Source organism: Crinia signifera, chromosome 1 (genome assembly GCF_055691185.1).
Source record: "Crinia signifera chromosome 1, ASM5569118v1, whole genome shotgun sequence".
In the NCBI taxonomy this organism is placed as follows: domain Eukaryota; kingdom Metazoa; phylum Chordata; class Amphibia; order Anura; family Myobatrachidae; genus Crinia; species Crinia signifera.
In genome coordinates this window covers 240,054,094-240,067,239 of record NC_139217.1, presented here as the reverse complement: position 1 = coordinate 240,067,239, position 13,146 = coordinate 240,054,094, and the positions used below count along the sequence as shown (strand labels likewise).

The window sequence follows — 13,146 nt, the reverse complement described above, 5'->3', positions numbered from 1 at the left end:
AGTGATGCTGTTACAAATGTCCCCAGTGAGTTTTTAGCAAAAAAAAAAATTTTTTTCACTTTCTGGAATGTCCGTATTTCGGAATAATTCGGATAACGGATACTCGGATACGGGATACTCGACCTGTAATACAATTACACAGATTTTATATCATGTAATTAAGTACTATCAACTATAAGCTGGTATACAACATGCAGGGATGTTTTCATTCAGTGCTTATTGCAATGATAGAAGATTACCTATTGACATGATTTAGCAATGAAATCTTGTAGAAAAAGCCAAGTGAGTTCTTTCAGCTTCATCTGTGATATATGTGGATTGTGCTTTTGTTTCCACTAAGTGGTTTAACTTTTTATTTAGAAAATAAATAACAGATATAAAATATTTAGAAAAATTCTAAATAGAAAAATAACAACAAATGTTTATTTGGTTTCCTCATGACATGGTGATAACAGAAGTGTGATCCAGGCAGTGCATGCACTTCCACAATATGTTAATTATGTTACCTAGGCAACCCTATACAATCAACAGGGGATAGTACCAGCTTAATTTTCAACACTTTACTGCAGGTTCAGGCATTATAAACAATTACAATTCAACATAATTGCATGCATGTACCAGTGGCCGTATAATTACCAGTATTAATAAACACCAGGTCTGGTAGCTTTTACAAAATAGTGTGGCATACATATACAGTATATACATATATATTTAACATTGTTATCTGTACCACCCCACTCCTAACATAATAAAATAGTACGATCTACTCACATGCCATTTGTCAGATAGTATTATGCAAATATGAATAGATGCTATACTGTAGTTGTAAAAATAGTAATAATAGTAATTGTACAAAGGTCACGTACCAATTGTATATTCCAGGAATCTGTTTTCTGACATAATACCTTTGTGTGCCAAATTACATATAATCTAGCCCTGGGGGGATAAAAGTACACAATGTGAGAGCACACAAAACACTTTCACGCACATACCCTGCTTCTTGAGTACATAATGTAAAACATCAGGAAACATAGAGCCCTTTCACATGTGCACCAAGATGACATATTTAGCCATTATCCTTGAAGTCTGTGTAAATGACTTAACGAACATATTTAAACTATGTGCTGATTTTTTTACTCATTCAAAATCTATCTTCTTGTTCTAATCTCTCTTCTATCTATCTATCTATCTATCTATCTATCTATCTATATATCTCTCTATCTATAACTGTGTACATACGGGCAAAAATTGTTGGCAATATGGTTGCTGAGCAACCATATTGCCAGAGATTGGAGTGTGCACCGGCAAGCGGATTCCCTCTGCGGCTTCCCAGCGGATTCCCTCTGCGGCTCCCCCGGCAGAGGTTCCCTTTCATCAGCGACCAACTCTGGTCTCTGATGAAAACGAGACACTGAGCGATATATTGCTCATCAATATATCACTGAGCGATATATCGCTCGGCGATATATCGCCCCGTGAGTACGCACCTTATCTCTCTCTCTCTCTCTCTGTCTCTCTCTATCTATCTATCTATCTATCTATCTATATATCTATCTATCTATCTATTACAAGTAGTTGAACAACTAAGTCATGGGTCCTCAAACTGCGGCCCTCCAGATGTTGTGAAACTACAAATCCCAGCATGCCTTGCCACAATTTTAACACTCCCTTATAGCAAAACTGTGGCAAGGCATGCTGGGATTTGTAGTTTCACAACATCTGGAGGGCCGCAGTTTGAGGACCCATGAACTAAGTAGTTAACCTTTGGAAACATTTTAGAACAAATATGAAACAGCTTACAGATCTCAATCTCCACTGCTTTCACTGTCTGGGGAATAGCCCTAATCACATTTCAGATATATTTATTGATATATTGTAATTCTGTACAAGTAATGAACCCTTCTATGAGGACATGGGGTAGTGTGAAATCACCTCTTGCTGTGTACAACTATCTTTATCCACATATCAAACTATATACCGTGCAGAAATACCATGTTGTCAGAATGGTATGACAGGAGATTAAAACTCGTTCTACAACCATTAGAAAAACCACAGGACACAAGAAAACCTTTCATCACACATCCATACGTAATATGTTAGATTATTTCATTCTGAGGAATGTGTCTGTATGTCAGATGTGTTTTATTTTATTTTAGCAAAATAAACTTGCTTAAAATAACATTGTTTCCTAGGTTGATGGACTCAGATTTTCCAACAAGTTGTGGCTTTTTTAGTGCTTGACAATAGATTTCTTTGGATTTTTACCAGGGGCTATCTTGGTGAAGATTATAGAAAAACTGCCATTATTTAATAAATTTTGTGACCAAAATTAGCCCTGGTGCTTGGCAAATTGTTGACATGCTGCTTGTAAACACATCCCACTGATCAGGTTCCATGTGGCTAGTGGGAGCTTGCCCTATCTGGTTGGTGTCATGATTTACTATACATTATATTTTTTTATCAGCCTCTGCATGATAGAACCTCTTATGTGTAAAAATAGGGTGTGCAGTCCAGACCCCCCTTTACTTGGTTCCATGGAAATGTTATGTCCACTCCCCTTTTTGTCTTGTAGCCTGTCCCATAAGCACCACCCCCTTTCAAGTCCCGCATAGCTCTGCCCCTGCTGGGTTCTTGTGTAGCTCTGCCCCATCAGGAAGCCATGTAGCTCTGCCCCCTCCCCTGCCAAGTCGACTGCAGCAGCCATGTAAGATGCAGAGCAGGGACAGCACCTTTTCTGCGCTTCCTTGTTCTGCAAAGTGTATATACAAACCACTTTGGCGAGCTGTGACGGCGAGCAGTGCCGATAGCTCGCCGTCACAGCTCACGGGTCAGTATTCAACTAACCCCCCTGCACTTTTTTTCACCTCAATCAGTTTTTCTAGCGACCTGGTTTTTCTAGCGAGCTGACTTGTTTACGGTGATCCTCACCGAAAACAAGCCACCCTTGCCGCAGAAACCCCCTCGCTGGGTGTGTCCCAGTAGCGCAGATGCGCTGTGGGCAAGGCACTGCTGGCACATGTAGTTACGGCTCTGTCTCCCATATCCAAAATTCCAAATATCTAAAATATTCCAAAATCTGGGGGTACCTTTACTAAATATCATTTTTGTTAGTTTTTTTAATTGATTTTTATTGATTGATTAAAATTCATCTTTAATCGATGTTGGGCTTTCAGGGTTAAAACACACTAACAGATTAATTTTATATAAATTTTTAAACATTAGTAAATGTGTGTATTAGCCATGAAAGCCCAAAATTTACCAAAATCAACCTTTTGTAAATGTACCCCCTGGTCCCAAGCATTTTGGATATGAAAGACTCAACCTGTATCACTTGAAGTGACATCACCATTGCTCAACTCTCCATTAATTGACTGACAATTCAGTTTAGCATAGTCAACTATAATCCTTGTTAATGTAATATTATGATAATTAAATAATCATATTGATGATGGTCAACAGAACACCTTAAATTGTTCAAAGAAAATAATGTAATTGAAGTCTAATTTATTAATTACCCACTTCCTGCAGAAAAATGTTTGTGGCAATTCATGACATTTTAGTAAGTTACTGAACTTTCGGCCTGATTCGAGCCGGTAAACGCTGCCCCGGTGAATGCACCCTCGCCGAGCGAATCCCAACAGAACCATGCTAGTGGATGTGTACGCTTATACATCCACATTTATGCAGGCGCATGGAGGAAAAATGATTCGATAGCCGCTCACATCTAATGATTTTTCCTCCCTTTGTGCATAAAAGTAATTCTATGCTTACTTATATCCTGGACGGAGATGGCTGAAATGGACATGCCTGCGTACTTGCCCATACAAATGCTGTGTGGTCCCCTGCTTGCCCCCTTCCTGCCCACCATTGAGCCAGACCCTCCTGCTCTGGAGGTTCAAACATACGCAAACCCCCACAACCAACCGGGGTAGTGAATTTGGACCTGACTGATCAGGTCTGAATTGCCCCCTCTGTACATTGAAAAAACATTGACCTCTCTAATACCACTTTCACATCGCAACTAATTACTGGGTACAAGTGTAATGTGGAATGGGTTACAGGGTCCCACTAACAGGTAGCAACACGGCAATTAGAACCGGTAAAAAAGCAGAGTTCTTATCGGTTCTTTGCCGTGTTGCTGTGCGATGTGAACGGGTTAAACGGTTGAGCGACCCATTTCCCGTTCACACTATGGAGGAGGCAGCGCTTGGAGCAGCGCCAGCTCTAAGTGCTGCCTCCTTCCCCGCCCTCGATGATGCGCTGCCTCCCTGCCGTGCCCCTGGATGATGTCAGAGAACCGGCAATAATGGCAATTCGCTGAGGGGATGTGAACGTCCCAAAGTGCAGGGTTGTGCTGGGACTGAACCGTTTCAAAGTCCCAACGAGACTGCATTTTGCGATGTGAAAGCCGTTTAAGCATTTTCCATTAAGTTGTTTTTCTGCATTTCTCTTAACCATAAAGGCCTATTTTAATTGAGCAGGGACGGGAATTTCACCATTTAGTTTAGTATAAGTTAAAGCAAGTCTCAAGTTGGCTTTGTCTAGATACTGGCAATATAGACATTTCAGACTCCATTAAAAGCAGATTTTGTTCCACAGAAAAACATTCAATTGCCTTAAGCAATCATTAGGCAGACTAGGCCAATTGTTTTGGATCACAAAAAGACAGGCAGAATTCTGTGCAATCATAAAAATTGCAGTATACACTTTCCATTAATAACATTGTCAGTGGCAGATGATGTGTGTATGCATAAAGTTTGTAAAACTTTTTTTTAAGTTCCAACCACACTTTTATTAAACTCTTTGTGTGTAATAACATTCATTGTGATGCCACTGACTGTATGCATTCAAAGTGTCAGATTCCCCTTAGAAGTCTTTCACAAATATGAAAAACTCCTCCAAAATGTCACAAACCGCAGGGAGAGCAGTTATCACTACTGCTGGCCCTACGGGATTCACTTGGTGAGTGACAATGCATGGGAAGCACAAAACTGGAAATATCCGCTGCAAAATGAAATGTTAATAACTGCGGTAACACATATGTGAATACAGAGGCCACTTATTGATACAAGTAACATGTTCAGTTCACGTTAATCTCCTATATTGTATTGTTTTACAGTCTGCTTTAGAGACAGCTGCATTTGATTGCCTCACAAATGCTTGCATATTCTAGTTAAAATAATAAGGCAAATGGGAGTAATATGTCTTGAAATCAGAATTATAAAGTTTTTCTGAAAATAAGTTTTGCTTTCTAACATGTTGCACTTTTTCTCCCTATGATTTAGTGCCACCAGAAAAACCAACCAATATTACATGCTGGTCAAAGAACATGAAAGACTTAACCTGCAAGTGGGTTCCTGGGAGCGAAGGGGAGACCTACCTACACACTAACTACACTTTGAAGTACAAACTCAGGTATATTACTGAATATAAAATCAGCATATTTTTTAAAGTGAAAAACACTGACCAGGTGGTAATGTTCATACTAGAGAAAGCCACACAATTTCTATAGTGACCCTTTTCCTTTTGGGTGCCGGTTGGCTCACAGACAGTTGGGATTCCGACAGTCATTACACCAACGTCAAAATCCTGAGTGTTAAAACCCCAACACTCGGGGTCCTGATGGCCAGAGGCTATTCTCCCTTGTGGGGATTCACAACCCGCATAGAGGGAGAATAGAATAGGTGGCGAGCGTAGCGGGCCCCTGTGCCCGCAGAGTGGCAAGTGTAGCGAGCCCGCAAGGGGCTTCGTTGCGCTCCCCCGCTGTCAGAGTCTGGGCAATCGGGATCCCGACGTCGGGCTAATAATTGTCGGGATCCCGACTGTCGGGGTGCTATACCACACCCTTTCCTTTGTGTAACTCTCTGAATCAGATCTCAGATACACTTCTTTATAGTTTACATTCATGTTCCACCATGTTCCAATATTCTGAATCTGCTGAAACTTTGTAAATGGGTTGTACTAATTCCTTTATTCAAAAGTTGCAACCTACCGTCTCTGGTATACTGTGACCAGCTTTATATGTAGCACCATTGTGACTAAAACAGTATTTACTGAAATATTTACTATTCTACCCGGGTCAGACCACAGCAGGCATTTCACTCCTTTGTGGTTAATATCCTCACTTCACCTCCAAGACGTAAAGTAAATTGAAATAGTTTTAAATATAATCTAAAGATGATGCAAGAGAACAGGATTAGTATTTAGTAACATAACCAACAAAAACATGCATTGATGTGAAGAATTAGTATTCTCGTCTCCAGAAAAGTATGTATAGACGGGCTGTGTTTTATTCAGTAAGGAAGCTTTGGAACATTGGGCCTTATTCTAGTTCACTCTTTCTGACAAATTCCTTCTCAAATGGACAAAACCATGTGCACTGCAGGCGGGGCAGATGTTACTTGTGCAGAGAGAATTAGATTTGGGTGGGGTTTTACTTCAAAGTGAGATCTATATTGCAGTGTAAAAATCAAGCAGTATTTACCCTGCACAGAAACAAAATAACTCACCCAAATCTAATTCTCTCTGCACATTTTACATCTGCCCTCCATGCAGTGCACATGGTTTTGTCCATCTAAGAAGGATTTTGTCAGAAAGAGTGAACTAGAATAAGGCCCATTGTCCTAAAATCAAATTAAGAATAGTGCGTCCAGCTAAAACATATAACCTATTAACTCATATTCCTTCTTCCACAACAAGAAAACATCAACATAATCAACAAGGGTTGGGATAAACAGGTTTCCAAAAAGCAAGAGGGACTGGTAACAATAAACAGGCACTGATGTAACACATTAAGAAGACAAACCTAGAAACCCTATACTCAAATAAAATTCACCCCAGAGGATGGAATGTATTATAAATCTTCCGGAGACACTGCTTCTTCAACCTTGTGGTTTAACCTGGTTTCAACACAATATTTTACATTACACTTTCCCTGAATGTTACAAAGATGCTAGGTATATGAGATATATGAGAACACATCTGTATATAGAAAATGGTATTTTTAGAATGAAATAAATAAAAATGTACAATCAGCAAATGAATAAGAAGTAATAGATGACTTGAATATTTTTCAGGTGGTATGGCAGAGACAATACATGTGTAGAATATCATACCATGGGGCAGTATTCCTGCCACATCCCCAAGGATCTGGCCCTTTTTACACCCTATGAAATTTGGGTAGAGGCTTCAAACAGATTGGGATCCACAACCTCTGACATAATAACCCTGGACATTCTTGATGTGGGTAAGATACAATAAAGCACATGATTATTGTCTGTGAAAATAATTAGTAAAGCAAAAAATATTGATTCACGATCTTTTATTTGAATATCAAAACAACATGTTCATTGAGTTTCACATCGGAAAGAGTGAAATGGTGTTTGCTATGCAAGATGCTTTGAAAATAATTGCTTCTGTATATAATGTATGTGCTATACTCTGTGATCCTGCTATCATTAGCTAAAGCAAATGTTAGCTGTCTGTGGCAAAAGCATACCAGTGGGAGTAATGGCTGTTTCCCATGTTTTCTATTAAATCATAACTAATTTAGGTAAATAGTTCAATCTATAAGCAAATTTACATCTATTAAAAAGCAAAAAAAAAAAAAACATCCACTATTTTACCTGTATATTGCAGGACATATATTTACAGTATCAAATGTCTGTAGCGCTGCGTGTTGAAATCCATTTATTTGTGATGTTTGTAAAATTGCTGTATAAGCGCAAGACGTAATAACAGCAAGATCTGGTCAAAACTCAGAGAATCCCCATATGTATCAAGCTCTGGAAAGCTGAACTTAAATCAGGTAGCCAATGCGATCTCTAAATAGCATTGCATTTAATAACCTATGGGCTTCTTTCCGCAGAACTCCCCAGAGAGGGAACTAAAGGATCATAAACCTGGAGTCCTTATATGTTAAAGGGCAACAATCATTGGAAGAGCTGTCCTTTGCTTTTATATTCACAATAATAAATGCCACTACACATGCTATTAGTGATGTGTTGGGATGTAGCTCATACAATATGCAATGCATTATACATCCATCCTATGCCTCACTCACTGGGCCTTATTCTAGTTCACAATGGGGGAGATTCTCTAAGCTAAAAATGCGGTAAAAACCCCGTTATCTGGGTTTTTACCGCATTTTGGGATGCTTTAAGCATCCCCCGCCGGGTTATCGCGGCGGGGGGCATCGCCAGAAAAATCTGGCGATGCCCCATAGAAGCCAATGGGCTTCTAACGCAACCCTCCGCCGCCCCGCGCCGACCCCCCACCGCCCCGCATCGCCCCCTCACCTGTGTCCGGGCAGCACAGCGCAGTGCTGCCCGGACCTGTGACCTCCTCCCTGCACTGATCCTCTTCCGGGTGCAGGGAGGAGGAGAGCCCGCCGCAGCAGCAGCAGCTCTGGGTGTGGGAGGGAGGGGAGAGCCGCCGGGACCTGCTGGGACCCGGCGACTCTCACCGCAAAGGACAGCTCTTAACGCAAGAGCTGTCCTTTGCCTTAATTATCGCATATGTTACAGCATATGCGATAATTAAATATGCGATGGGCGGCGAAGGGGGGCGGAGATTCTTAGAGAATCTCCCCCTCTGTTGTCTGACAAAATCCTTCTTAGATGGACAAAACCATGTGCACATTTTACATCTGACCCCCTGCAGTGTAAATTGTTTTGTCCATCTAAGAAGGATTTTGTCAGAAAGAGTGAACTAGAATAAGGCCCTATATTCTTTGTGTAATATTTTCTGGTATAAAATGAACTGCAAATCTGTTTACAACTGGGAAAGGGAAGTTAAAGATACTGAGTTACTTTGTTGTTAAGGAAATAAGATGTAACCAATCCTCTAAGGAGAATAACTCCAGTGTTGCATAGAGATTAATAGAGCTCATGGCAGAAGAAGAGTGGAGAATTAAATATGTAAAAATAGCTGGTTAAGAATGAGCAAAATTGTTGCTTTAAAGCACTGAAATCCTGAAGGAAAGTTGTGGTGACAGAGGTTCACGCCAGGATCTCCAAGGAAAGTAGATATTAATAGCAATTTATCTTTAGACCTGAAATGGAGCCAAAAAAGATAATCTCAAGGGTAGCCAAACGTGTGGCTTTTTGCTCAGCAAAATAAATCAGTGTATTTTACATCTTAAAACAAGACAGGAATATAATTATGTATGATGTTGGCCATGGGCTCCATGGTTAAATTAAAGAGGGATGTGAGATAATACTGACAGGACTCATGTGACTAAAAAAATAAGTGTACGCAGTCGTGTTTGTGAGAGTCCTAGACTGAAATACTTCATGTAGATACTGTCGCCGCAAATAACCTTATTCGGACAGAATTAGATTTATGTGGGGTGTGTTCAAACTGAAATCTAAATTGCAGTGTAAAAATAAAGTTGACAGTATTTACCCTGCACAGAAACAAAATAACCCCCACAAATATCTCTCTTTCTTCACAAGTTACATTTACCCCACCTGCAGTGCACATTGTTGTATCCATTTGAGAAAAAAATCTGCTTTGCGATTAAGTCTTAATTAGACTCAGGGGGAAATTTACTAAGATGGGAGTTCTATTTCACATGGAATATTGCTATGTGCAACCAATCAGAATCTTATTTGGTACTTGTGTAGTTTCACAGGCTACACTACATTGTCAGATGTGGATAGTGGGGGTATGAACAGGTTAGGAGGATGCGCACTGCGTCCCCTCGCCACGCTTCGGGCTGGCGTGGATAGTGGGGGTGTTTCAGGAACACTTTCACACCTGTCATGTAAGGCAGGTTAAAATGGTCAATGGTTCCCACACAAAGCGCTGACTGACTCTGCTAACTGCATAACGCTGACTGACCACGCTAACTACTTAAGCTCCAGCTGGCCACGAACAGGCGGGAACACGACGCTGATACTGACTGGGACGACTGACTGTCTATGCCAACTACATAAGCTCCGGCTAGCTGCAAATGGGTGGGAACACTATGCTGAATCTGACAGGGACGCTGACTACGCTGGCCGCAGGAACACTACGCTGATTCTGACAGGGACGCTACGCTAACTATGTAACTGCTGCCATGAAACTACACAAGTACCTCTTTTATCTTTATCACCTTTTAGAAGATAATAGATAGTATCTGATTGGTTGCCCATAGCAACATCTAATCTGAAATAGAACCACCATTTTAGTAAATTTCTAATTCAGATTTGCTCCCAAAGCAGATTTTTTCTCAAATGTGTACAACTGTTATTACTTTGAAGCCAGGGGCGGATTTAGGGGTGAGGGCGCCCGTAGGCACAACATTAATGGCCGCCCCCCTGCCTAATTGTATTATTTTTATTGATTAGTTATAAGCCCTCATTTAACGATTGCCAATTTAATATAATAATAAAAAAGCCAACAACTGTAACATATTCTCTTATTATGTATACATATTTACTAAGTAGGACAACTTACAGGGGCAATATCTGCATGTCCTATTCATTTACACTCTATTCAAGATGGAATATGGTACAGTGCAGTGGATATTTTGCAGTTACTGGTACATTTCAGGCTGACAGTACTATCACATGCATCCAAGTGCCGCCCCCAAACATGAGCCGCCCCTAGGCACGTGCCTCACGTGCCTAATGGGAAATTCGGCACTGTTTGTAGCTCCTATCTGCATGTTACAGACTGTGTTTGGAAAATGTCAGGCAGGAGCTGATTGGTTGGTTGTTTATCACTCTCCATTTTATCACTTTGAAGGTTAGTGCATCTGGCTTTTAGACTGGTTAACATAAGAGGGAGGAGAACTGTGTACAAAAGCTTGCTGCTAAGATTTTGACATGAGGAAGTTAATTGTATTATGTTATAGATGTGTATCTTATAATGATGTTCTATATATTTAAACAGAGGTTACGAAACCAGCAAACTTTAGAGGCTGGGCGCGAAATGTAATAGGGTGTGATTTTTTTAGGTATAGAAAAGACAAAATCGCACGTTTACAGAAAATCGCACATGTAGTAATGCAGTACAATTTGCATGTTTTGACCTGTCTAAAAAAAATGCACTTTCAAAATCACATCCAGATGTTTTCTCTTATAAAGCACCAAAATTGCAAATGTAATAGGGTGCAAATTGTCAAACTGCACCCTTAAAATTACTGAAAATCGCAAATCAAATAGAACCATGTCCAGCCTGGAGAGTTTGACAGAACCATGCACAGATCAGTGAGATCTGTGCATTATTCTGTAAAAAAAGAACGGCATCGGGTCCTCCCAGAGCATAGCCAGCCCTGGGCTCATTGAGCCCATCCTGGTTTCCAGAATACGGGGGGGAGGAAATCGTGGGGATCCCCGTATTTAGGAAACCAGCACTGGGATCTTGAACTGCTCCTGGTTCCAAAAATATTGGGTCAAAAAGACTGGGGGTCCCCCGTATTTTGGAACCAGTACCAGGTTCCAACAGCCAGCGGTGTCATGCCACAGCCGGGGGACACATTTTATACAAGGTACCCCTGCTGAACTATGAATACCGTGGCTGGTCAGACCCGGATGGGGTTCCTGGGGGAGTAGGGACTTCCCCAACAAAGGGGCCTCCCAGGCTTCACTCTTCAAGGGCTCAAGCCCGGGGCTGTCTCCGAGACCCCTGGGCTTTGGGTGTTGGGCTTTTTCTTGTAGTGTAATTTTTTTTTTTAAATACATTGTTTTTCACAGTCGAACTACAAGTCCCAACATGTGGGGCATTAAATGGTCAGTTAGTTCTTGTAGTTCTACTGTGAAAACAATGTACAAAAAAGACACAAACACAAAGAAAAGTAAAACTTTAATGAACACACAAACACACATGCACACATACTCATTGTACCATGATCCCATGATGGAACGGGGAGAGGAGCCGTTCCTTTGGAGGATCATGGGTGAGTATGGGGGTAGGTGAGTGTGTGTATAAAAAAAGTTTTACTTCTCTATGTCTTTGTATCTTTTTTTTCTAATTTATTCTCACCAGTATTCACAAGAGCTACAAATCTAAGCAGACCCAATAATGCCCCGCATGCTTGGACTTGTAGTTCTCCAAGTCCCAGCATGCAGGAGTAGTAAAATATATCATCCTGTGGCACTGGCAGAACTTCCATAGAAACAGAAATATGCACTACAATCAACCTCCCATTAGACTAGGAGGAACAAGAAGTGTAGAATGTCTAATGCATTAGTTTAAGCTTTAATGTCAATGGATTTTCAAATGTGTTTTTGTAGAAAAATTATGTTTGCAAAATAATGCTTTCATTTAATTTAAGTAAAGAGAAGTATAGAAAAGAGTACCCACAGCCTAGCAGACAGGTCTGAATTAGGCCCTTAGTTTGGTAGTGAATGGGATGACAATTGGTATAGTTACTGTATTGTCTTTTCTCTCCATTACTTACTGATGGGGCTTGTTGCTTTTGCAAATATCTGCATAGTTCAGTCAAATAGAAATACATTACAGGTATTGCTAAATTTTAGCTATTTTTGTATTTACTTAGGATAAGAGCTCCTTCATATAATTAATATTGCTCTCCTCTTTTATATGTGCCACAAGAGATACTGTCAGCACTGGGGCTTTCTGTGTTCCCGGTTGTGACCGTGGTGGGCCAGTGGAGGGCGCTGGATAGCAGAACGCTGGTGCTTTAAGTATGGACATGCACTGGGGTGCAGAGCACAGTGAACCAGAGTGTTGACGGAGACCAGGAACAGGGGCGCGGAGTCTAACCTGCCAGCGGTATTCACCAGGGAGTCCCGCAAGGAACTTTGGACTTCGCTGCGTCTGACAGGCAGGTCGCGGCCCCCTGCCCTGGTCCTCTGGACACAGGCCCGCTAGGGATATCGCACTGAAGAGATACAGGTAGCTGTGCAATCTGAGAACTGCAGGAGGTGTCGACTTGTAGTGTCAACCGTGGTGTTGACGGGTGAGGGAGAGCCCCAGGGTACTTGCTGGAAGTATAGGACGTAGATGGTGTAGTCACTATATGCGCAGCAGGGAGTAGTCAACCCCGGAGTCGACAGAGCCTGTCGGCAGTTTACAGGACCAGGTGGAAAAGTCACTGAATGCTGAAAAGCCAAACGATGTTTGTAATGAACACCGGCTACTCAACTGCAGGGATGGAATCACAGGAGTCTTCTGGAGATGGTGAGAACCAGG

General features: G+C 41.2%; 1 protein-coding gene across 4 annotated transcripts in view; it reads left to right on the top strand.

Moving 5' to 3' along the window:
• The window catches only part of CRLF1 (cytokine receptor like factor 1), a 106,979-nt gene that overhangs the window by 59,344 nt on the left and 34,489 nt on the right, over window positions 1-13,146 (top strand). For all 4 annotated transcript variants that reach the window (XM_083158264.1, XM_083158261.1, XM_083158262.1 and 1 more), the window contains exons 3-4: window positions 5,286-5,415; window positions 7,077-7,246. In XM_083158264.1, coding sequence (XP_083014390.1) covers window positions 5,286-5,415; window positions 7,077-7,246 — 300 coding nt within the window. The remainder of the gene's footprint in view (window positions 1-5,285; window positions 5,416-7,076; window positions 7,247-13,146) is intronic.